The sequence below is a fragment of the Vulpes vulpes genome, chromosome 7 (assembly GCF_048418805.1).
Source record: "Vulpes vulpes isolate BD-2025 chromosome 7, VulVul3, whole genome shotgun sequence".
In the NCBI taxonomy this organism is placed as follows: domain Eukaryota; kingdom Metazoa; phylum Chordata; class Mammalia; order Carnivora; family Canidae; genus Vulpes; species Vulpes vulpes.
Genome location: NC_132786.1, coordinates 8,769,901 through 8,793,312, shown reverse-complemented (window position 1 = coordinate 8,793,312; position 23,412 = coordinate 8,769,901). Strand labels below are relative to the sequence as shown.

At 44.2% G+C, this 23,412-nt stretch overlaps 1 protein-coding gene and 1 pseudogene across 22 annotated transcripts in view; one reads left to right on the top strand and one right to left on the bottom strand.

Annotated features, from left to right (window-relative positions):
• Window positions 1–23,412, bottom strand: part of DENND2A (DENN domain containing 2A) — a 106,550-nt gene that overhangs the window by 50,900 nt on the left and 32,238 nt on the right. For 15 of the 22 annotated variants that reach the window (XR_012002441.1, XR_012002442.1, XM_072762866.1 and 12 more), the window contains 3 exons: window positions 21,915–23,084; window positions 9,366–9,493; window positions 8,419–8,540 (listed from right to left, as the gene is read on the bottom strand). Coding sequence is in view for 20 of the 22 variants with exons in the window: in XM_072762866.1 (XP_072618967.1) it covers window positions 8,419–8,540; window positions 9,366–9,493; window positions 21,915–23,084 (1,420 nt within the window). In the remaining 2 variants the exon portion in view is untranslated. The remainder of the gene's footprint in view (window positions 1–8,418; window positions 8,541–9,365; window positions 9,494–21,914; window positions 23,085–23,412) is intronic. The other 7 variants (XM_072762882.1, XM_072762879.1, XM_072762875.1 and 4 more) reach the window with 1 other exon arrangement.
• On the top strand, window positions 599–863 carry LOC112907059 (small ribosomal subunit protein eS27-like; annotated as a pseudogene).

Sequence of the window (23,412 nt, the reverse complement as noted above, 5' to 3'; positions counted from 1 at the left end):
AGGCATAACAAGCAAGGTGTAGGAGAGCCAGCATACCATGCTGATATTTGTGTGTGTTTTCAGGAGCTATCCTACTGGTGTATGCATAGAATAGTTCTGAAGGATACATAAACTAACAGTGGTTGTTCTGCAGGACAGAAATGGAAGGTCAGGGGCGAGAGGAAGATTTTTCACTGTATATCTTTCATACTCCTTAAATTTTGAACCATATAAATATATTAACATAGAAATAAAAAATAGATAAAATTTTAAAATTTCCGGACTCCATTTCCTTAAAGAACTTCCAGGATGCACATTGTATGATACTATAATTATAACTGCAAAGTCTCTTTTTAAAAATGAATTAATGAATTATATGGGCAAAAGGTATTTAAGTACCGGGCAAAATACCAGATACACAACAGCCATTCAATATACGTTTTTCTCTTATGACATGGACATTTTTTCATACTTTAATATGCTAACTGCTTTTTTCTTTATTATACTATTTATGTTCTTTGCCTTCTTTTGGGATCCCAGTGTTTTTCTTATTAATGTGGATGAGCTTTAAGCTATGAACTATATGCCTTTCTGGTAGTGATGACCTTCCCACAAGAACATGCCCCTCGTGAAGGACCTCTTGCACCTGTCCCTGGAAGAGAAGAGGAGGAAATACAAGAAGAAGCACCTGGTGCAGAGCCCCAACTCCTACTTCATGGATGTGAATGAAGTGCCTGGGATGCAACTAAATCACCACCATCTTCAGCCACGCACAGACCGTAGTTCTGTGTGTCGCCCACTCCACAGTCCTCTGCTAGCCCACGGGAGGAAAAGCAAGAAGCATCCTTACAGAAGGATGCTCTTTCAGGCAGAAGCAGCACTAAAAGTTCCCTGAATCAAGAAGAGTGGGACACTATCCCAATAAACAGATTTTGGATTTAAAAAAAAAACAAAACAAAACTATGAACTATTTGTCAATTTTGCTGCAAGTGTTTTGGGGTTTTTTTGGGGGGGGGTTATGTGAAATTTTTATATGTGAAATCTGTTCAACTTTTCGTTTGTGACTGATTTAATCTTGTCTCTCTTAGCCTAGAAAATCTGTATCTTTTTAGACATTTAATATGTATTTAATTTCATTTTCTTTTGGATTTTCTTAGTTTATTTTGAACATATTTTATTCATTAATCCATCAATAATTTATTTTATTGCTTGTAGTCTAAACTGATTTTTTTCTCCAAGCTAAGTTAACCCTATTCCATTTAATAAACAAGGCTTTCTTTTGTTATCATTTTTTAAAAAATATTATTTATTTGAGAGAGAAAGAAAGCACAAGCAGGGGTGGGGGTGGGGAGGGGTAGAGGGAGAGGGAGAACAGACTCCCTGCTAAGCAGGGAGACCTACATGGGGCTCCATCCCAGGACCCTGGGATCATGACCAGAGCCAAAGGCAGACACTTAATCAATAGAGCCTCCCAGGTGCCCCTTTTGCTATCAGTTTACAAGGCCACATTTACTATATCTTAAACTCTTATAGAACAGTCTTATTCTGTTCCATTGATTTCTCAATTCTTGTACAGTTCCAAATAGTATGTAACAATAATTCCAGAACCTTTTCTTTTTAAAGATTTCTGGGAATAAAGACTCCTAGCTTTGGCAGCCCTGATGGTGCAGCAGTTTAGCGCCGCCTGAAGCCCAGGGTGTGATCCTGGAGACTCGGTCCCACGTCACCGGGATTGGGTCCCACATCAGGCTCCCTGTATGGAGCCTGCTTCTCCCTCTCCCTCTGCCTGTGTCTCTGCCTCTCTCTGTGTGTCTCTCATGAATAAATAAATAAAATTCTTAAAAATAAATAATTAATTAATTAAATTAAAAAAATAAAAGACTCCTAGCTTTCCTAAGTGGCCTGCTCTAATGTTTGTATCATGAACCTATGGGGAGCAATCAATTGCTTGGCAACACAAGCCCTGAGTAGAAAAAGCCAGTATGGTTTGCTCACTGTGGGCATCTTAATAATTAAACTAGCACAAAGAAGAAGTATAATAACAAGCTTTCTTATAGACCAAGTTCCATCTGCAGTGAAATCCAAGGAAATGGCCCCAATTCTTTCACTGCATTAGAATCACGTATCAAATTGTTGGCAAAGGGCAACCCTGGTGGCTCAGCGGTTTAGCACTGGCTTCAGCCCAGGGTGTGATCCTGGGGACCCGGGATTGAGTCCCGCGTTGGGCTTCCTGCGTGGAGCCTGCTTCTCCCTCTGCCTGTGCCTCTCTCTTTCTCTCTCTCTGTCTCTCGTGATTAAATAAATAAAATCTTAAAAAAACAAAACAAAACAAATTGTTGGCAAAAAGCAGGTATCTGTTTTCATTAGACTTTTAGGTTGTGATAGTATTTGTTCAAAGATCTGACCTCTGAAAAGGTCTGAGAAGAAAGACAACAAAAAGATATCAAAACATGGCATGTAGCTCTCTAAAGGGTATCAAGAGACCTGGTGGAGCCTATGTGGGCTGCATCCCCCAGTGGTGACACTGCCAGAAAAAGGGGCCCTGGTGTGCCCCCCTGAGCACCCAGAATCAGCCCCCAAATGTCCAAGGAGCTTTCATGAGGGGTAGGATTTCAGCTGCTACTTCATTGTTAACAGAGAACCTAGTGGGCTCTGGGGTACAGCATTCATTCTCAGGTAGACAGCACACTCTCAGAGGAGGCACAGAAATGAGGAGGAGCAAATTCGACCAGAGAGTGCTCATGGCTCAGAATGAGTGCAGCGGAACAGATGGAAGATATCATACACCAATGATGACATCAAAGTGTCTGTGAAAGGCCTCTGAAAGTGAGGGTGTGAATCTTGGACTTAGCAAGGGGCAGCAAGCTTTTTCTTAAAGGACAAACTAAATATATTAGGCTTTGTCACAACTACTCAACTCCACCATTGCAGTGCAAAAGCACCATACGCAATATGTGCATGAATGAGCATGGCCATTTTCCAGAAACACTTTATTTATAAAACCAGTCAACCAGTGGTAGCTGCCAAATCTGAACGATAGTATAAAAGGAAAGATACTGTAGAACCCAAGGGATGACTGTCAGGTTGTGGCCCAGAGAAGATTCCAGGTTTTGATCAGAAAGCCTCACACCAACATGCCCTAATGATAATATGCCCATTCCCATTGTGTCTCTGTGGAGTAAACTTGGGGGAGGGGCCTAGCCCTGTTGCAGAGGCACAGAGACTCTCCAATCTTCTAAATATTGAATTCACAGTGGATCCAGCAAAAGTTCCGTGGTGTCCAAGAAAGAAAAGCAGACAAGAACTCTGCTGAAACTCCATGAGTTATTTGGGGAATTGAGTGATGGGCCCTGGCCAGGGGGCTTCCTAGTGGGGAGGAGGGGGAAACTATGTACCTCCCTAGAGGGAGCTGACCTGGACTTAAGCCAGGGTTCACTCACCCTTCTGCCTGCAAATGGTGGCTGATGGCTTAACTCCTTCATGCCCTCCATTGTCCCTGTCTTACTGCTTCAGGAAACAGTGGTGTAAGCAAACTAAAAGGGTCCTTGGGGCAGCCCAGGTGGCTCAGCGATTTAGTGCTGAGAGATCCTGGAGACAGGGATCAAGTCCCACGTCTGGCTCCCTGCATGGAGCCTGCTTCTCCCTCTGCCTGTGTCTCTGCTTCTCTGTGTGTGTGTCTCTCATGAATAAATAAATAAAATCTTTAAAAAAATAAAAGGGTCCTTGATACAAAATATCCCAAAATATCTTTCTTACCTATCTCAACCTCATTCCTACTCTCTTTAATAGAGACCTCCTCCAAGGACTCAGGTGTCAGTCTTACAAACACACACATTTGTTCATATACACCCTTAGGTACATGTATTTCCATGAATACATGGATACTTCCTTAAATATACACACACAGAAATACATAGGAAGGCATATATGCACATTTCAACAATTAGGACATTATACTAATGTAAAGATAGACATTACATTTAAACAATGGAATGCCAGGCAGGCAATAAAAATTGTTTTTAGAAAGAAATTAATGATGTGGGAAAATGCTCAGGATAAATATAAAAGACCAGCAAAAGTATATATACATCATCCCAATTCTTTTTTTTTCTTTTAAGATTTTATTTATTTATTCACAAAAGACACAGAGAGAGAGAGGCAGACACAGGGGCAGAAGGAGAAGCAGGCTCCATGCAGGGAGCCTGATGTGGGACTCCATCCTGACACTCCAGGATCACACCCTGACAGATGCTCAATCATTGAGCCACCCAGGCATCTCCATCCCAAGTCTTCTTTATGAACACACACATACACACACACATATGCACACTGACAATTATAGAAAAAAAGATCCTTAACTATGGATGAGTTTTATATTCATTACACTTTTCAGTATTTAAACATTTTTTTGTGGGGCATCTGGGTGGCTTAGTCAGTGAAGCATCTGCCTTTGGCTCAGGTCATGATCCCAGGGTGCTGGGATCAAGTCCCACATCAGGCTCCCTTCTCTGCGAGGAGTCTGCTTCTCCCTCGCCCTCTACTCCTCCTCCCTGCCCGTGTGCTCTCTAATAAATAAATAAAATCTTTAAAAAATAATAAATTTTTGTGATGAGGTGAAGTTTTTTTTTTTTTAAGATTTTATTTATTTATTCATGAGAGACACGCAGAGAGAGAGAGAGAGGCAGAGACATAGGCAGAGGGAGAAGCAGGCTCCATGCAGGGAACCCAATGTGGGACTCGATCCCAGTACTCCAGGATCACATCCTGGGCTGAAGGCAGATGCTCAATCATGAGCCACCCAGGCGACCCGAAATTAAGTTATTTTTAAAAATAACTTTATACTTATTAAAAAAATAATAACTTTAAAGGCATCCCGTAGGGTGGCCCAGGTGGCTCAGCGGTTTAGTGCCGCCTTCAGCCCAGGGCCTGATCCTGGAGACCTGGCATCGAGTCCCACACCAGGCTCCCTGCATGGAGCCTGCTTCTCCCTCTGCCTGTGTCTCTGCCTCTCTCTCTCTCTCTCTGTGTGTCTCTGATGAATAAGTAAATAAAATCTTTAAGAAAAATTAAAAAAAAAAACAGACTCTAAGCCCAGGTCTTGATCTCAGTGTCTTGAGTTCAAACCCCACATTGAGCTCCACACTAGGCACGGAGCCTACTTAAAAAAAAAAAATTTGTCCTATTAGCTTAGATTTCCTTTATTATAAAAATTAGTTCCTAGCACATTTACTGTGCTAAGCTAGGTGTGGGAATGGTGGGTAACACATAGCAAGAAAAGAAAATGGCCCCTTCTCAGGAGCTTGCGTTGTGTTGAAAAAGCATCAGCACCTGCCCCAACTACACAATTGCTTCTTTCTGTCTGTCCAGCTGACCCTGACCTCTGTACTGGGACTGGGCACAATCTTATTAAATGAAAATCCCAAAAGATTTCATAGTACCTTTCAGAGGTTGACAGAGGAGAGTGCCACAGAGAGGCTGCTTCTGTAAGTTCTAAGGTCCCAGATGCAGCCCACATGCGGCAGATGCTCCATGAATATCTGATGAGCTAAACAGAGGAAGTGGTGAAGTCTGCAGCTGTCCCCCAGGAGGGGGGCACCAACCAGACACCCAGATGTGGGAGAGCAGAGGAATGAGTATGGACATGGAGTCCTGCTGATGATTTGCAAAGGGCTGAAAGCAGCCTGCAAGTATTGGTGGCAATCAGACACATACACTGGGCAACTGGATTATCCTTCTGCAGGACAGCTGCATCTGGACTTCAAACTCTTGTTGACGTGATTACCTACTGTGTTTGGCTGTTCTGGTGACAGAGGACCTGGGTTTTCTCCAGGCTGGCAAAAAGGAGAAGAAAAGGGCTGTTAAGTCCTTATTTTCTGACATTTGGGAGGAGCACCCGGCTCTGACTGCACAGAGGCTTTGGGCAGATGCTGTTCACTGTTCCTAAGAGGTGAGCAGCACATTCCTGGCATGAAGAGGAGAGTAGGGGAGAGCCAGGTGGTACACAAAAGGACAGACCAAGTAGTGATAGCTTTTCTTCTGTTAAGCCAGGTTTATCTACTGTGGGAAATGCAGGATTTCCTGAATGTTGAAGGCTTCTATATCCAATGGAAGTACATGTTAAGGGGATGCCTGGGTAGCTCAGTGGTTTTGCGCCTGCCTTCAGTCCAGCATATGATCCCGGAGTCCTGGGATCAAGTCCCACATTGGGCTCCCTGCATGGAGCCTGCTTCTCCCTCTGCTTGTGTCTCTGTCTCTCTCTCTCTCTCTGTCTCTCATGAATGAATGAATAAAATTTTAAAAATAAAATAAAATACAATACATGTCAGAGGCAAGTAGGAGCTGTCTCTTATTATCTGTTGTGCTGGATTATTCACGAGAATGCTCTCCCATAGGAAGAACAAAATAGCAGTTAACTGGCTTCGGCAAGGACAGTAATCAGTTTGGTTAGGTGAGATCCACCCTTAATGATGGATTCTGCCTTTAACTCTCCTCAGGAAGACTGGTGGCAGAAAGACTCCCTGTGTGAGCACTGGGCACAAAAGACATGCCTCATGTGCAGACCCCCCACCCGTCTGCAAATGCTGTCCTTGTACGGGACCCAGAGAGGAAGATGGCTTTTTTCCTTAGGCTGGAAGTAGATCCTTGCAATGGATTTGAAGTGACACTCACAGCCTAGATTTGGCCTTCCTTTACCTAATTTCTTGAACAACTACACATTGTACAACTACTTACAGGGGACACAAAGAGAATACTGAGGAGCTTGAGGAATTCATAATGCAGCCGGGAAGATGTTTTTAAGATACATTACACCACTTAAATCAGATTTCAAATCATCAAAGTAAGGGATCTCATAATGCGATATACACAGTTGGTATAAAATGAATACTTTTAGCCCACTGAGTAAGAGGGGAAGAAGTTCCAGGGGTTGGAATGGCCTAGAAGCTTCCTGAAGGAGGAATGATTGATCTGGGCCTTAGAAGATAGGGAGAGAAAGGCAAGAACCAAGGGCAGATGTAGAAATGACCTAGCACAGGGCTGGGCAAAATACAACCTGGTCCACCATCTGTTTCTATATAGGGCATGACCTAACAATAGTTCTTACATTTTTTATTTTTTTTTAAGATTTTATTTATTTATTCATGAGAGACAGAGAGAGAGAGAGGCAGAGACAAAGGCAGAGGGAGAAGCAGGCTCCATGCAGGGAGCCCGATGTGGGACTTGATCCCAGGACCCTGGGATCATGCCCTGGGCCGAAGGCAGACGCTCAAACACTGAGCCACCCAGGCGTCCCAGTTCTTACATTTTTATTTATTTTTTAAAAGATTTTATTTATTTATTCATGAGAGACACAGAGAGAGAGAGAGACAGAGACACAGGCAGAGGGAGAAGCCGGCTCCACGCAGGGAGCCTGACGCAGGACTCGATCCAGGACTCCAGGATCACGCGCTGGGCCAAAGGCAGGCGCTAAACCGCTGAGCCACCCAGGGATCCCCCCAGTTCTTACATTTTTAAATGGTCGGAAAATAAGTAATATTTCATGCCATGTGAAAATTATTTAAAATTCAAATTTTGATGTTCATAATTAAAATTTTATTGATACAGTGCACATTCACTTGTTTGCATATTGTCTGTGGTTGCTCTACACTACAACGGCTGCACTGGGTAATTACAACAGAGATTCTGTATTTACTTTCTGGTCCTTTAGAGGAAACATTTGCCAATCCTGAGCCTTTAATATCAGAGGAGCAATTAATAGGCTTTTGCTGGAGGGAAGCTTTTGTATGTAGGAAATTAGGTAGGAATCGGTGCCCAGGGATCAATTATGAAGGATTATTTTAACGCCAAGCTAAGGAATAGGAATTCAGTCCTGTAGGCAATGCGTTGAAATGATCATGTACGTGAGTATGTTATATTATCTGTATGTACATAGTACAGAATTCCACAACGTTGAAAGGGATATTCTGTAGAAAATGTCAAGTTTTCTACCTTGACCTCTCAAGACAACTCCATAGATGTATCCATTTTCTGATGCTCATATGAGCTTGCATATATGTATATTTATCTATTTAAAACACCACAAATGGTAGCATGCTATAAAAGTACTGTTTCTGCACCAGAACATTCAGTCTCGTATTTCAGAGTTTGCTTTACGGCAGGACATTCTTCTTTACAGTTGTATAATATGGGCATACTATCTTATTTACCCAATTTGGGGAGAATTTTGACCCAGAAGCTAAAATAGTATTTTAGAATGTTTGGTCGAGCAGAGGGGTTCCAGGAAAACTAGAAACAGGAGAGCAGGCAGGCAGCTAATATGCACATCCAGGAGCCCAGCAGCAAGGGTGACCTGGCATCCCTGGATAACTCAGAACTCCAGGCTGCTCAGGGCCATAGCGTTGGGTACTCCTTGCCTCACACTGCTCTCCTGGTGACTCATACCTTGGAGGGTGTGTCAGGAATGGAAGAAGTAGGAGAAGCAGGAAAGTTCAAAACACATTTCTTCCCCAGGCAGCGACCATGTAACTCAACATCCTCATAAGGGTTTTCCTTCATTGGCGGATCTGTGATCAAAAGCAACAAATCAGGAACAGAACATTAGGGAGTTTTCCTCCTCAGATATCTACCCAATATCTTAAGTCTCTCCTTGTGGGGACGTCTGATGTCTTGGTATCCATTCACCCCCTTCCTCTTGGACCCTGATTGTCACAGGGGAAACTTGCCATGTCCTCATTCTTAGGTGTAGACTCATTCTTGGGTGTAGATTCCATTCTGAGTCACCAATGTTTAGCTCCATTTTAGAATTTAAAAGAATTAAGGCCAAAGGTTTTTGTTTTTTTTTTCATAGTGGACATTCGTTTTCATCTGAATTTTGATGCCCTGTTACTGCTCACTTCCGCAGATGGAGTAAGAGGGTAGTGGCCTGAGTTTTCTTTCATTTGGTAATCCTACAGTTTACTGGGTGAAGTACATTACATTTCATTTTCTCTGATCCTCTACCCTACCAGGTAGTTGTCATCTTTATCGTATGGATGAGAGAACTGAAGTTCAGAGAAGTTGAGTCCCCAGCTCACTGTCATACAGCTAATCTAGCAGAGCCGAGGTTCAATCATGGCTACTGAGACTCCAGTCTCCGATGTGTCCCACCATCATGCTGCCTCTGTGGCCTTTCATCACCAGCCTTTCCACTCCCCTTCCAGCTCCAGGCTCTCATACATCCCTCCATGGGTCACTCTCCCACACCCCTACCGGCTCCCACATTCATCTGAGTACACATATTTCTAGGAGACGGTGTGTGCATGTATGTGTGCGTTTCAAGCCCTCAGCCCCATTTCTCTCTCCCCTTTCACACAAAGTCATCCCCATTCACAGGCATGTGGGCCTCTTACCTACAATGTCTTCATAGACGTTCTCCTCTGATAAAGTGCGTGTGAGCCCCAACTTAGTCTGTGCATACCAGTCCACCCTGCTGTTCTCAGAGGAAGACTGCAACAAGTCTTCAAACTCATAGGACTTTCTGGTTTGTACAAGATGGGAGAAAAACAAACAAGAACTTGAATCAAATTAGGCTGGTCCAGAGATTATACACCAATTTCATTCCTACAAAAATTCCTATTACTGAAATCAACTCTGTTTCTTTTAAGAAGATCCTAAATAAGAGGTACAGCTTTTATGTGAGAGAATGTTTATGCTGCTATGCTGAGTAAAGGGAGCAAAGAATATATATAAAGTACAATCCCAACTTTGAAAGCAAATGTATACATAGAAAAGAAAAAGAAGGAAAGCAAATGAAATATACTCTTTCAGGACTGACGAATGGCTCGTGACTTCTCTTCACTTTTACTTTTTTGGACTTTTTAAATATTCTGCCATGTTTATAGAGCACAAACTCATGATCAGAAAGGAGTGGCAATGTCCAGTTCAGAGCAGACCAGAGAGGCCTGGGCACCTCCCCACTTCTCTCATTTGAGTGGTTATTATCAGAATGAAACCCAGAGGCCAGCTGAGACATCCTATCCCACCCTGCCCCTCAGAGATCTGTGCAAATGTGGCTGGGTCTCTGTCTGTGGCCCAGCTCACTCTGTGTTATTGCCCCACCTACATTCACAGGGGCTGTCCCTGGCCTGCTGGTGCTGACCTAAATGCAAAGTTCAGCCCCTGCTCTTGCTCGCGCGCTCTCTCTCTCTCTCTCTCTCTCATACACACACACACACACACACACACACACACACACACACACACACACAGCTGCTCACTTTGAGTTTCTATGACTTCTCTAGCTTTACTGAACATTTGGGAGGTCCTGAAGGAGGTAGACCATATTGTGAAATATACAAAACCTCAGCCATGTTACCGGTTCAGTCTACCTTTTTCTCTTCTCTCCCTATCCTTCTCCAAAGTAACCCACAACTTCCCCGAGTTGGAGCAGAACAGCACTGCCCACTCAGGCTCTGGAGGCTCATCTTCTACTTCCAGCAGACTCGTCATTAATTTGTGTTGAACACACTCGGGCTTTCCTTGAATGGAATTTAGGTGAACATGTAGTCTCATCACTCATCAGGGCACATCCCCCAGCTGGCCATGACTGGGTCCCAGACCTTCACTTCTCCTGGTATAGGACAGTCACAACCCTCCCACGGCTCAGGAGTCATGGCTCTTCTCTCTTACCCTGGGCACACATGTCTAGCCCAGTGTCCTACACATGCTTAATGGTAAACTTCAGCTGACTACTTAGAAATGTATCATGTCTTCACTTCTTTACCCACAATTCCAATCTCTCTGGCCCTTGGGGATTACTTTTTTTATTTTTAAAAGATTTTATTTATTCATTCATTCATTCATTTATTTATTTATTTATTTATTTATTTATTTATTTATTCATTCATTCATTCAACCGCTGAGCCACCTGGGCTGCCCTGGCCCCTGGGGATTAAACAAACTTGCATACAGATCCCAGATCCTTCATTCACAAGCCTTTTAATCTCAGACAAACCACTTAACTGGGCTGAAACTCACTGTCTTGATTTGAAAAACAGTAATTATCTCTTAAGATTGTCCAAAGAATAGAAAAGAGAGTTTGTAAAGTCCTTAGCACCTAACCAACATGCAACAAATGTTAGCTATTACTATTACCACTGTAGTGCTAGTGATTATTTATGTAGCAAATGTTTTATGTTGAACATTTACTGGGAAGAAGCACTGTACTCAGGGTTCAATAAATAAGGAGTGACTAAAACAGTGCCCTCCAAGAGCTTACTTTCCAGGGAGGAAGAGAGATGTTCAACCAGAGCATGCACAAATAAACAGAATAATAAACTGTGTTAAGAAGCTCAATGATGGGGCAGCCTGGGTGGCTCAGGCTCAGCGGTTTAGCGCTGCCTTCAGCCCAGGGCGTGATCCTGGAATCCCGGGATCGAGTACCACATTGGGCTCCCTGCATGGAGCCTGCTTCTTCCTCTGCCTGTGTCTCTGCCTCTTTTTCTCTCTCTCTCTGATCTCTCATGAATAAAACCTTTAAAAAATAAAAAGAAAAGAAACTCAATGATGGAAAAGAATGGGGCTACAAGTAAGACTATCAAGGAGGTTGCAGATGCATCAGGGAAGACCACGCTGACAAAGTCACTCATTAAAGCTGAGACCTGGAGGATAGAAAAAGACGTCAGCCTGGGAAACAGTGTTCCAAGAAGAGGTTAAAAGCACCTGTGAAGGTCCTGTGTCCACAGGGAACTTGGTGCATTTGTAGAGAGAACACACAGACATTCAACAAGGCTGTGCTGCAGGGATAAGGTAGTGAGTGCTGTATGAGGAGACGGCAGAGCCAGGCAGGGGCCATTTGCCTGCTTTCTAAGCTTTGGGAATTTCTTGCATTTTATTTATTCATTTATTTTGAAAGATTTTTTATTTGTTTATTAGGCACACACACACACACACGGAGAGAGAGAGAGAGAGAGAGAGAGAGAGAGAAACAGGCAGAGGGAGAAGCAGGCTCCATGCAGGGAGCCCGACGTGGGACTCGATCCCAGGTCTCCAGGATCACGCCCTGGGTGGAAGGCAGCGCTAAACCGCTAAGCCACCAGGGCTGCCCACATTTTATTTATTTAAAAAAATTTTTTTTAAGTGGGCTCCATGCCCAGGGTGGAGCCCAATGCAGGCCTCAAACTCATAATCTAAAGACCAAGACCTGAGCTGAGACCAAGAGTCAGAAGCTCAACTGATTAATTGACTGAGCTACCCAGGAGCCCCTGGGGATTTCTTGCATTTTAAATCTTTCCCTCTAGTCAAGCCTCTTTCCCCCTTTAAACATGCATGGGTTTCCTCTAGAAATTTTCATTGAAAGAAAAGACCGTTGTGGTTCTGCGATTTGTCACCTTCTTTGCCAACAATTTTAAACTGGCATGGGTTGGTGGGCTGGGCAGAGGAGGGAACAGCTGGCGCAGTCTGACTACTCCTTTACTAGAGCTCACTGGTTTTATTTCCCTTTATCTTCCCACCCTGGCACCTGCTTACATCCCTTTTCTGAAACTGCTCCCTGAAGGTCACCAGTTAGTTTCCTGTAAACCCTAACTACTTCCTGGGGCCTTTCTTTACACGAGGCCACTTGGTTTCCACAGCATCAGGGAGCAGTGCTCAAGGTGCAATCTGTGGGCCAGGGCTGGTGTGCCAGTGAGATAGGTATAGAAATTGAGAATAACTGTGTGGAGGTTCCTCAAAGAGTTAAAAATAGACCTGCCCTACGACCCAGCAATTGCACTGTTGGGGATTTACCCCAAAGATTCAGATGCAATGAAACGCCGGGACACCTGCACCCCGATGTTTCTAGCAGCAATGTCCACAATAGCCAAACTGTGGAAGGAGCCTCAGTGTCCATCGAAAGATGAGTGGATAAAGAAGATGTGGTTTATGTATACAATGGAATATTACTCAGCCATTAGAAACGACAAATACCCACCATTTGCTTCAACGTGGATGGAACTGGAAGGTATTATGCTGAGTGAAGTAAGTCAATCGGAGAAAGACAAACAGTGTATGTTCTCATTCATTTGGGGAATATAAATAATAGTGAAAAGGAATATAAAGGAAGGGAGAAGAAATGTGTGGGAAATATCAGAAAGGGAGAGAGAACATAAAGACTCCTAACTCTGGGAAATGAACTAGGGGTGGTGGAAGGGGAAGAGGGCGGGGGGTGGGGGTGAGTGGGTGACGGGCACTGAGGGGGACACTTGACAGGATGAGCACTGGGTGTTATTCTGTATGTTGGTAAATTGAACACCAATAAAAAATTAATTTATTAAAAGAAAAAAAAGAAAAAAAAGAAATTGAGAATAAGTGTTTAGAAACTTTCTAAAAATTTTTTTAAAAAAATGTTTTATTTATTTATTCATGAGAGACACAGAGATACAGAGAGAGGGGGGAGACACAGGCAGAGGGAGAAGCAGGCTCCATGCAGGGAGCCCGACTTGGGACTCCATCCTGGGTCTCCAGGATCACGCCCTGGGCTGAAGGCAGCGCTAAACCGCTGAGTCACCCGGGCTGTGCTCTTTTTTTTTTTTTTTTTAAAGCAATCTATATACTCAACATGGGGCTTGAACTCACCACCCCAAGATCAAGAGTTGCATGCTCTACAGACTGAATCAGACAGCTGCCCCTGTGTAGGGAAACTTTTACAGCAATTTGGCAGAATAATTCTTTATTTTTTTTTTTTTTGCAGAATAAATTTTTAAAAGACAACCGAAGCTTGTAGAATGTTGTCTTTTTTCATGTCATTTCTCTAGCCATTCTTTTTTATTATATTTTACGGAAGTATTAGTTCAGCAAAGGATTGCAAACACAGGCACGCAGGTCCCCACCAGGGTTTGAGGAACTGAGTGCAAGGCTGCCTGCCTGCTACTTCCCCTCTCAGACAACTTCCTGTGCCTTCACTGGTAGCCTTCTTCCTGGTCTTCTCCCTCTAGCTGGGCTGTAGGCATTTCCCAAGGTTTTTCATTTTTATTTTTATTTTATTTTATTTTATCTTATTTTATTTATTTTATTATTTTATTTTATTTTATTTTATTTTATTTATTTATTTATTTTATTGGTTTTTCTTTTTTAGATTCTAAACTTCCTATTTCTGGGGGATCTCTGGGTGGCTCAGTGGTTTAGCACCGCCTTCAGCCCACGGCGTGATCCTGGAGTCCCAGGATGGAGTTCCACATTGGGCTCCCGGCATGGAGCCTGCTTCTCCCTCTGCCTGTGTCTCTGCCTCTCTCTCTCTCTGTCTCTCATGAATAAATAAATAAAATCTTTAAAAAATAATAAAAAATAAAATAAACTTCATATTTCAACATCTGAATTCATCACCCCTTATCTCTACCTCACCCTTGCTTCCTTATGAACCTGAACTTAGCACTTAGGACAGGAACACAAAGCTCCCGGCTTCTGGCCTAGGTCCACAGGGCCTTAAGTCAGGCCATGAGGCTAAAACTGTCACTCATGCCCTGGGCTGCCTGACTCACTCACAGGAGCTCATGCTGCAAAGGGAGGGCTATCTCTCCATGAGCTCCTTCCTTCCTCCCCTTGGGGTGTCCAGCCAAGAGAGGAAGGACTAAGCTTCAGAGCTCCAGGAGATGGGATTTGGGGGGTGGGAAGCAGGTCTGAGTTGTTTTCTCTAGGATGGGATTGTGCTGTGCTGTGTGCCCTCCCTCAAATACTCCCTAGTCAGGGATGCTATTAACCCAGGCTGGCAGCTCCTTGGGGCTGGAGGTGTGGTAGTCTGTGGCCCAGAGCAGAGTGAAGTTACTGGCCTAGAATGGGACACGACTCCTGGATTTCCTCTGCTAAATTTACCAGATAATGTTAGCTAGAGTCTCTAGAATGCACACTACTGAGATTTGGTAGGGAAGATTGCAAACTGTTCACAGAGACCACAGAATCATTCACTCAACATTTAATAAGTACCAACTAAGTGCTTCACCTGGATTAGCACAATCAAATTTTGCAACAAACTTATGAAGAATTACTATTACTACACATATTTTATACATAAGAAACAGAGATAGGTTAGATGGCTCAAGGTTACATGGGGAGAGTGGCAGAGCCAGAGTCAGGACACAGGAAGTCTGGCTGGAGAATGGTGCCCTTAACAGTACCAGCCCCAAATAGAGCATGGAAATAAGTCACCCCAGGAGGAAAGCTATAGTCACAAAAAGGTTTTAATACCTTTATTTACGTATTAACCTTGAGAAGAAGGAAATTTCAAAAGGCTAATAATAACCACATCCAAAGTGGCTTCTCTCGTTTAAACATTTCCACATTTGTTCCATATCCAGCTATATATTTAATAAGCACCTTCTGGAGTTTAGCTAAGCCCAAAGCTGGTGATGCAAAGGCAAGAAGTCCCTGCCTTTGGGGAGCCCCTGGCCTGGTAAAGGGCTGTAATCTCCTCTTAGCCTGAGTTTACTTCTTGGGCCCTCAAATTATCATGTGATTATGGTACTTCTTAGTTTTAGAGATACTGGAATGATCCAGTTGGTCCACTAAAGTTTGCTGCCATGGGTTATAACTTAGGTAATAGCCCAATTTTGACAACCAATGCCAAATACTGTGACTTCAAGTAGTATTCTGAAGGTTATCTGTGACTTTTCCATATTTTTGTAAATGAAATACTAACTTAAAAGCTCATCCCACACTTTGAATGATCCATAGGAATCTCAAAATTGAACTCAGCCTCTCCCTCCCCCTCCCCAATGAGGACCAGCTCCTCTTCCAGTGCTCCTCAGCAAAGGCCATCACCATCTGTCCAAATATTTATGCCTTAAATGTGGGAGTCCTGTTCAAACCCCTTTTCCATTAGCACCCATATCTAACCAATTAATAAGAGTACCACCAGCAAAGTATCCCCAGTCCCCACCACTTCCCTCGGTCCTCACTGCAGTTCCACCACAGACTAACCCCAGTATCTCCTCACCCTTCCACCCGACAGCCACCCGCCCTGTTCACTGGTGCCCTTCCCAGTTGGCTTTTGACAAATGCAAATCAGGTTGGGACTCCTTGCTTCTTAAAAACTTCTAAATGTTCCCCATTCCTCTTAAGTGGTAGGCCCAAATCCTTGCCTGGTCCGTGGGACTCTTCCAGAGTGGGCTGTAGAAGATGGGTAGGACTCAGCTCACACCCTCCCTGACCCCTCTGGCCACACTCCTGCCTTCAGGGCTTCCAGCACACTAAAGTCTTCCTTGCTCCCTGGACCTTCAACTGTTTCTCAAAACTGAATACCCATCTCACACCTTCTTCCTTGCCTGGGAACCTCAGGCCTCAATCTGAATGCCACATCCTCCCCAGTCTGGTCCTGTTTCCCTGACAGGCAAGATACCCCTACTGAACATCCCCAAAGCACCAGGGGCTTTCTCGCAGAAATGAGTTAGTTCCCTAACTGCACAGCTGTGTGCTTCTTTTACTAGTCTGTAAGGTCCATGAGGCCAGGGTCTCAGGCTATTCTGTTCATTGCCTTTGGCTCAGGGCATGATCCCAGGGTCCTGGGATCGAGTCCCACATCAGGCTCTCCGTAGGGAGTCTGCTTTTCTCTCTGCCTGCGTCTGCCTCTATGTCTCTCTCATGAATAAATAAAATCTTTAAGAAAAATAAAATAAAATAATGAATATTTTAAAAGCTGCTTTTAATGGCCAAATTTACTGTTTCTCATTTATTCCTCCTTTAGGGTAAATATATATATAATATATATGTATTATATATATATTTAATATATATATATATTTTAATATATATGGCAGCTGTATTCTTGGAGCTAATTTTTAGTCCACTGTTTTGAACACATATGCCCCAGGATTGTTTTCCGCTATGACTTAAATGAGCTTGGACAGCCTGGGACCTAGCTACCACTTAAAACACCACTCAGATAGGCTAGAAACTGTAAAAACCATCCTCTAATTTCCTCATCCACCTTGAGCTGCCACAGACTCTCTTCTTACCTCCATCCCCAGTGACCACACGCAGCTCTTTCCCATGTCCCACCACACCCTCAGGAAGGGCATTCATGCCACCAGGTGATCAGAGTAGGGGGCCAATAGGGAGAATGCTTATGTTAGCTCAGCTCACACTCTTATTGGTGACCCCCCTCCTTTGATTGCTACTCCTACTCAGGGGTTTCTGCTTATCTCTATCCTGAATCCCAAACAGAAATGTTAGAAGAAAAACCATCTCTATCCACAATTATGTCTAACATCTAACCATTTCCACTTCCAATGGGAAAGAAGACATGACAGTCACTGCTCTATTGTAGAATAACAACTGTCCTCTATTTTCATCTCTTTGTTTTCTAATGCAACCACCATTAAAATAAATGAATTTACAAAATCAAAATTTTCTAATGCTTTCAGGTATCTTTTGCTCTAAGTCTCTAAGGCATTTCTGCCTGATGTGGGACTCGATCCTGGGAGTCTCGGATCACATCCTGAGCCAAAGGCAGATGCTCAACCACTGAGTTACCCAGGAGTCCCTGGACACAAAAATATTAAATTAATCTAACAATTTTCCCCTTTGAAGATTTTAAGCACTCGAGTTTTTTTTTTTTTTTTTTTAATATTTATTTATCTGAGAGAGAGAGAGGGAGGGGCAGAAGGAGAGAGAGAGAGGGAGAGAATCTCAAAGCAACTTCCTGCTGAGCATGGAGCCCCACACAGGGCTCAATCCCATGACCCTGAGATCATGACCTTAGCTGAAACCAAGATTAGGACATTTAACTGACTGAGTCACCCAGGCGCCCCCTAAACACTCTGTTTTTAGACATGGCAGTTAGAGTCACCTCACATCACGTTGACTGGGACAGACTCATAATGACAGGGACAGACTGCAGCGTGGCTGGTAAGTTAACCTAGCCACTAAGTGGGTAATAGCGGAGGGTTGCTGTCTGGCCAGATGACTCTGGGGATCCCTGTCAGTCCTACAGAAGATAGAAATTATTGAATCAGTAATAGCAGGCATGTGATTTGGCAGCTATATAATGACCAAGACTTCACATTCTCCAAAAGTTGCAAGTTGTACGCTAAAGCTCCAAGAAAAGGCTGAATCCATACAATGCCAAAATAATCAGTTGAAAAGCTGAAGTTCTGGTCAACATTGTTATTTGGTTTCATAAAGATATAAAAACTGTCATAGGATCAACTTAAACTAAAATTAAAAATCTGCATTCCAGATCAAACATTTGGGGCATATAGATACATGGGAATTCAGGACACTGCTTACACTTACAAAGTTGCAACCTTCCTTGTTAAATGCTGGCCTTAAGGCATTCCTGCCAGAGTTATTCAATGCATGCCACAGAACATACACAACCAAGTGCTGCTGTAGGGACCTTATCTTTGGAATTTCCTGGCATTTAAGGGTTTCTCATTTCCCATTTTAGGATCGAAGGCACAAGTCCTTAAATTTAATTTCCTGGAGCTTTAGAGAAATGAAGAAAAGAGAAAGGGATGAAACGAGGAAGAGAAGAGAACACAGAAAAAGGGAAGAGAACGAAAAGAGAAAGAAGACATTTTCTCAAACTGAAAATCTGAGTCCACTGGTTTGGCTCCTGCAGAAGTGGACTCATCGGCGTATGAAAATAAGCTGAATACGTTCTCTGAAGTGTGCAGCCTGGCCATGTAATTCTAAACCCTCCCAACCTCTAAATCCTTAATCATTTCTTTCTTCAGCCTTGGCTTGGCTCTCTTGCCTCAGAGAGGGCGGTAAGTCTGCCAAATTCTGAGTTGAGCCTCTTCTTTTTGTTAAGAGATAGGAGCACAATAAAAAGTACACTTTATTATTATTTTTTAAGTAGAAAGTGAACATCTTGCCCTAATCACCCCCATTGTACTATTTTAAACAAAAGGAAAAATCCAAAGCCAAAATTCTTAAAACACAGCTGATGCAACCATATTCAAACCAGCCAAGAAAAATTTCATCTTTGGACTGAAAACTAAGTAACTTTAGCTGGTTTTAAAGAGAATGCTGGAAGACTGCAAAGAGCAGATGGTAGCTACGAGAGAAAAGATAATGGGAATAACTGTTCACCAGGTTAATCTGTCTGCCCAGCAATGACACAGGAAAGACTGATTTTCCAGAACCAAACCACCCCTAAGAGAGGGGCCTTCCTGGAAAAACAGTGCAGAAATGGCATGAAAGAACTGCCGTCATGACACATGGGGGTCATGAGCAGAAAGGTCATCCCAGTACTTAGGCACCTAGGCTTTGGCACTGGTTTGGGAAAGGATTTAGAACTGCAGATGGATACAAGCTTTCTCAGAACATAAGGAAGCCTCTCAATTCTCCCATAGACCCTACACACCACTGCTACCAAGGCCTGGTAAAGACAGTACAATAAAAGCCAAGTAAAGATCAGTCCCATTTCTGGAATATGGACACAGAAGTATTTTTTTCCAAAAATTTTATTTATTTATTCATGAAAGACTCAGAGAGAGGCAGAGACACAGGCAGAGGGAGAAGCAGGCTCCATGCAGGGAGCCTGACGTGGGACTCGATCCCAGGACCCCAGGATCACATCCTGAGCCAAAGTCAGGCACTCAATTGCTGAGCCACCCAGGTGTCCCTGGACACAAAAAATCTTTTTTTTTTTTAATTAATTAATTATTTATTTATTTTTAAAGATTTATTTATTTATGATAGACATAGAGACAGAGAGAGAGGCAGAGACACAGGAGGAGGGAGAAGCAGGCTCCATGCTGGGAGCCTGACGCGGGACTCAACCCCGGGACTCCAGGATCACGCCCTGGGCCAAAGGCAGGCGCCAAACCGCTGAGCCACCCAGGGATCCCCTAGACACAAAAATCTTAAATAAAATATTAGCAAACAGAATTCTGCAGTATCTTAAAAGAGTAACAAACAAGGACCAAATGGGAGTTCATTCCCAAAATGTAAGAATGGGTTAATATTAGGATATAAAGTCATTATTCATAGCTCAAAAGATAGGAATGATATGATCATACAAGGCTTACTGAAGGGGATCCCTGGGTGGCTCAGTGGTTTAGCGCCTGCCTTCGGCCCAGGGCATGATCCTGGAGTCCCGGGATCGAGTCCTTTATCGGGATCCCTGCATGGAGCCTGCTTCTCCCTCTGCCTGTGTCTCTGCCTCTCTCTCTCTCTCTCTCTCTCTCTCTGTGTGTCTCTCATGAATAAATAAAATCTTAAAGAAATAAAAAAAGCTTACTGAAAAGCAACTTCACAAAATCTAACATTCAATCCTAATTTTTATTTATTTATTTATTTTTAAATTTTTATTTATTTATGATAGTTACACAGAGAGGCAGAGACATAGGTAGAGGGAGAAGCAGGCTCCATGCACCGGGAGCCCGACGTGGGATTGGATCCCAGGTCTCCAAGATCGCGCCCTGGGCCAAAGGCAGGCGCCAAACCGCTGCGCCACCCAGGGATCCCATCAATCCTAATTTTTAAAACTCTGAGTAAGGATGGGCAGCCCGGGTGGCTCAGTGGTTTAGCGCCGCCTTCAGCACAGGGCCTGATCCTGGAGACCCAGGATCGAGTCCCATGTCGGGCTCCCTGCATGGAGCCTGCTTCTCCCTCTGCCTGTGTCTCTGCCTCTCTCTATCTCTGTGTCTCTCATGAATAAATAAATAAAACCTTTAAAAAAACCAAACTCGTAGTAAGGGATGCCTGGGTGGCTCAGTGGTAGAGTGTCTGACTTTTGGCTCAGGACATGATCCTGGAGTTCCGGGATCAAGTTCCGCATGGGCTCCTTGTAGCGAGCCTGCTTCTCCCACTGCCTGTGTCTCTGCCTCTCTCTCTCCCTCTCTCTCTCTGTGTGTGTGTGTGTGTGTGTCTTTCATGAATAAATAAAATCTTCTTAAAAACCCAAAAACAAAAAGATAAAGCCACGGGAATGAATGAGATCATTTAGGGAGTGAGAGTAGATGGAGGAGAGAGGTGCCTGCTCTGATGCCAGGATGGTGTGTTGGGGGTGTTATTCTGACACTCAGAGGGAGAGGACGATGGAACAGGAGCAGGATGTGAAGCAGGACCCCCAGGAAAGCAGATGACCTAGAAGTCCAGTAACTGCAGTGGGTCAGGTGAAGGGAGTGAAGTTGTTCCTTCAAGGCCAAGAGATGTCACATAAGAACAGAACAGAAAATTGGCACTTGGATTTAGTGAGATTGGGGGGTCACAGGTGGCCTTGGGTCAAGAGCAAGTTCAGGACAAGTGGCAAAAGCCCAAGTGCAGTGAGTCAAAGGAAAAACAGAGGGTGCAGAATTGGTGACCATACTAGAGACACAGTCTTGGGTTTTGGTCTGTGGCTGGTTTCCAGATCAGCAGGTATCAATTAGCGCATCACAGAAATGGGCTAGAAATTTAGTTCTCGAAGCAGAAAGGAAATGGTTTTCCAAAGCACAGATTTGATATTCCAGCGTTCGCATGCTTTACTAACATACTATTTTAACATTATAAAATATTTAGGGAGTCCATCTTTATGTACAAATGAGGAAATAGAGGCTTTGGGAGGTCGAACAATTTGCTCAAGGTCAAGGATAGACTGTGGCAGGGCCAAGGTAGACCCAGGCTGTGTGAGACAGGTGATTCAAAGCAGCATGTCCTAGTTGGGGATCATAGTGGCAGGATGAGTGTCAATTAGCACCAGTTAGTTGACTGTCAGAGTTAACCCAAGTTTTTGGTTTAGCTCTAGGTTAGTGTCAGAAATAGAGGTACTTATCACGTCCAAAAGGTAATTTTTCAAAGCAAATACTCATTTTGAGGACAGAGAACACAAAACACAGGTATCACTTATCACATCTCCAGCTTTCATCAATAAACTGTCCCAGGCTATGAAGAGTCTCAACTAACTACAAGATCCGTCCATTTGATAAAACCAATAGTTCGTCTGAGAGCAGCTACGATGCAGCATCAGCTACTGAAGCAGACAGTCAGCAGTCACCTACCTGTGGTCAGCACTGGGTTTTGGTCTCCCGGTCCACAGTCTTCTATTCACGGAGGAGGGTGGGGGAGAGGAGGGCAGGGGCGGGGGAGGTAGAGAAGGCAGAGGAGGCAGATGCCTTCTATCCTTTGGGAAGCTGATGCCTGGGTTCCCGTCCTTGTCCCCTTCTCCATCGTGTTTGAACGTTCTCCGAGGTTTGGGCAGGGGGTTGATAAAGGGTTTCGTGGAGGAGTTCTCTGAGCCCCTGTCCATACCCTCCAGGCTCTGATCGCAGGGCCTCCAGCAGGACCCTTTCCTTTCCTCTGCAGCCTCAGAGGTGGGCTCCCTGGCCTCCAGGTCCCAGTGGTGGGACCTGAATTCAGAGCCATGCCTGTCCCCACGGTTCTCAGGAAGGGCAGGCCCCTCCTCAGCCTTCTCTGGCAGGCAGTGTGGGGAATAACAGGTCCCTGGTAACTGGGGATCCAACCCTGCCGACCCATCCTTCAGAGCCTGCTCCAGTTTCTTGACCTGCCTCAGCACAGAGAGGCTATCGTTCGGAAAGCACTGTTTGCCCAGCCTGGGCTCTCGGCCTCTGCCCAAGCCAGGAGCTAGCTGCCCAGCTGGCTGGCTGAGGTCTTGCCTCGGCTCTGCATCCTGACCCCCAACTTTCACGACCCCTTTATTCCTCTCATTCTCCTTGCTCTCTGTTTCCGGCCTGGTTCCATCCTGAACCTCTGTGACCCACGCTCTCACACCATCACTGCTTCTCCTCCCCATCACACAGGATGTCAGGTAGTCCTCTGGCCCATCTGCTTTCCTGCCAGGTGCAGGAGTAGGAGTGGGCAACTCCCTCTTTCCTTCCCATTCAGATATCTTGTCCTTTATGCTGAGGGGCTTGTGCCAAGCCCCGCCTCGGGCAGGAGGGCAAGGGTTCTGAACACCACTGAGCTGCCTCTTGCCAGCCTTGTTGGCTTCTTTAATGCTGAGATCTGAAGCTGGGTCGCTGATAATCATATTTGAACTGAACATGTTCTGCTGAAAACAGTCCACTTTTGACTCTAGCATCAGGTTATTGAGACTTTCCAAAAAGCTTCTTCTGGGGGGTGAATCCTGATAAGTCTCTGGGAAAGGAATGGGGGACCTAAATGGCAGCCTTCGAGGGTCTTCGCCAGCCTTTGGACCTTCCACCTTGACCCTGAACAAGAAAGACAAACATTGGGTGATGGACTCTTTCGGTCATTGTTCTCAACTGGTCATAGAGACTGACTAGAAATTAGACATAAATGTTATATGCTAGTTTAAGTCACAAACATTGAAACCACCGTTTTAAGAAATCACTTTGTGGGAGCACCTGGGTGGCTCAGTGGTTGAGTTTCTGCCTTCAGTTCAGGTCGTGATCCTGGAGTCCTGGGATGGAGTCCCACATCAGGCTCCTTGCAGGGAGACTGCTTCTCGGTCTGCCTCTCTCTCTCTCTGTCACTCATGAATAAATAAAATCTTTAAAAGAAAATCACTTTGCTTTT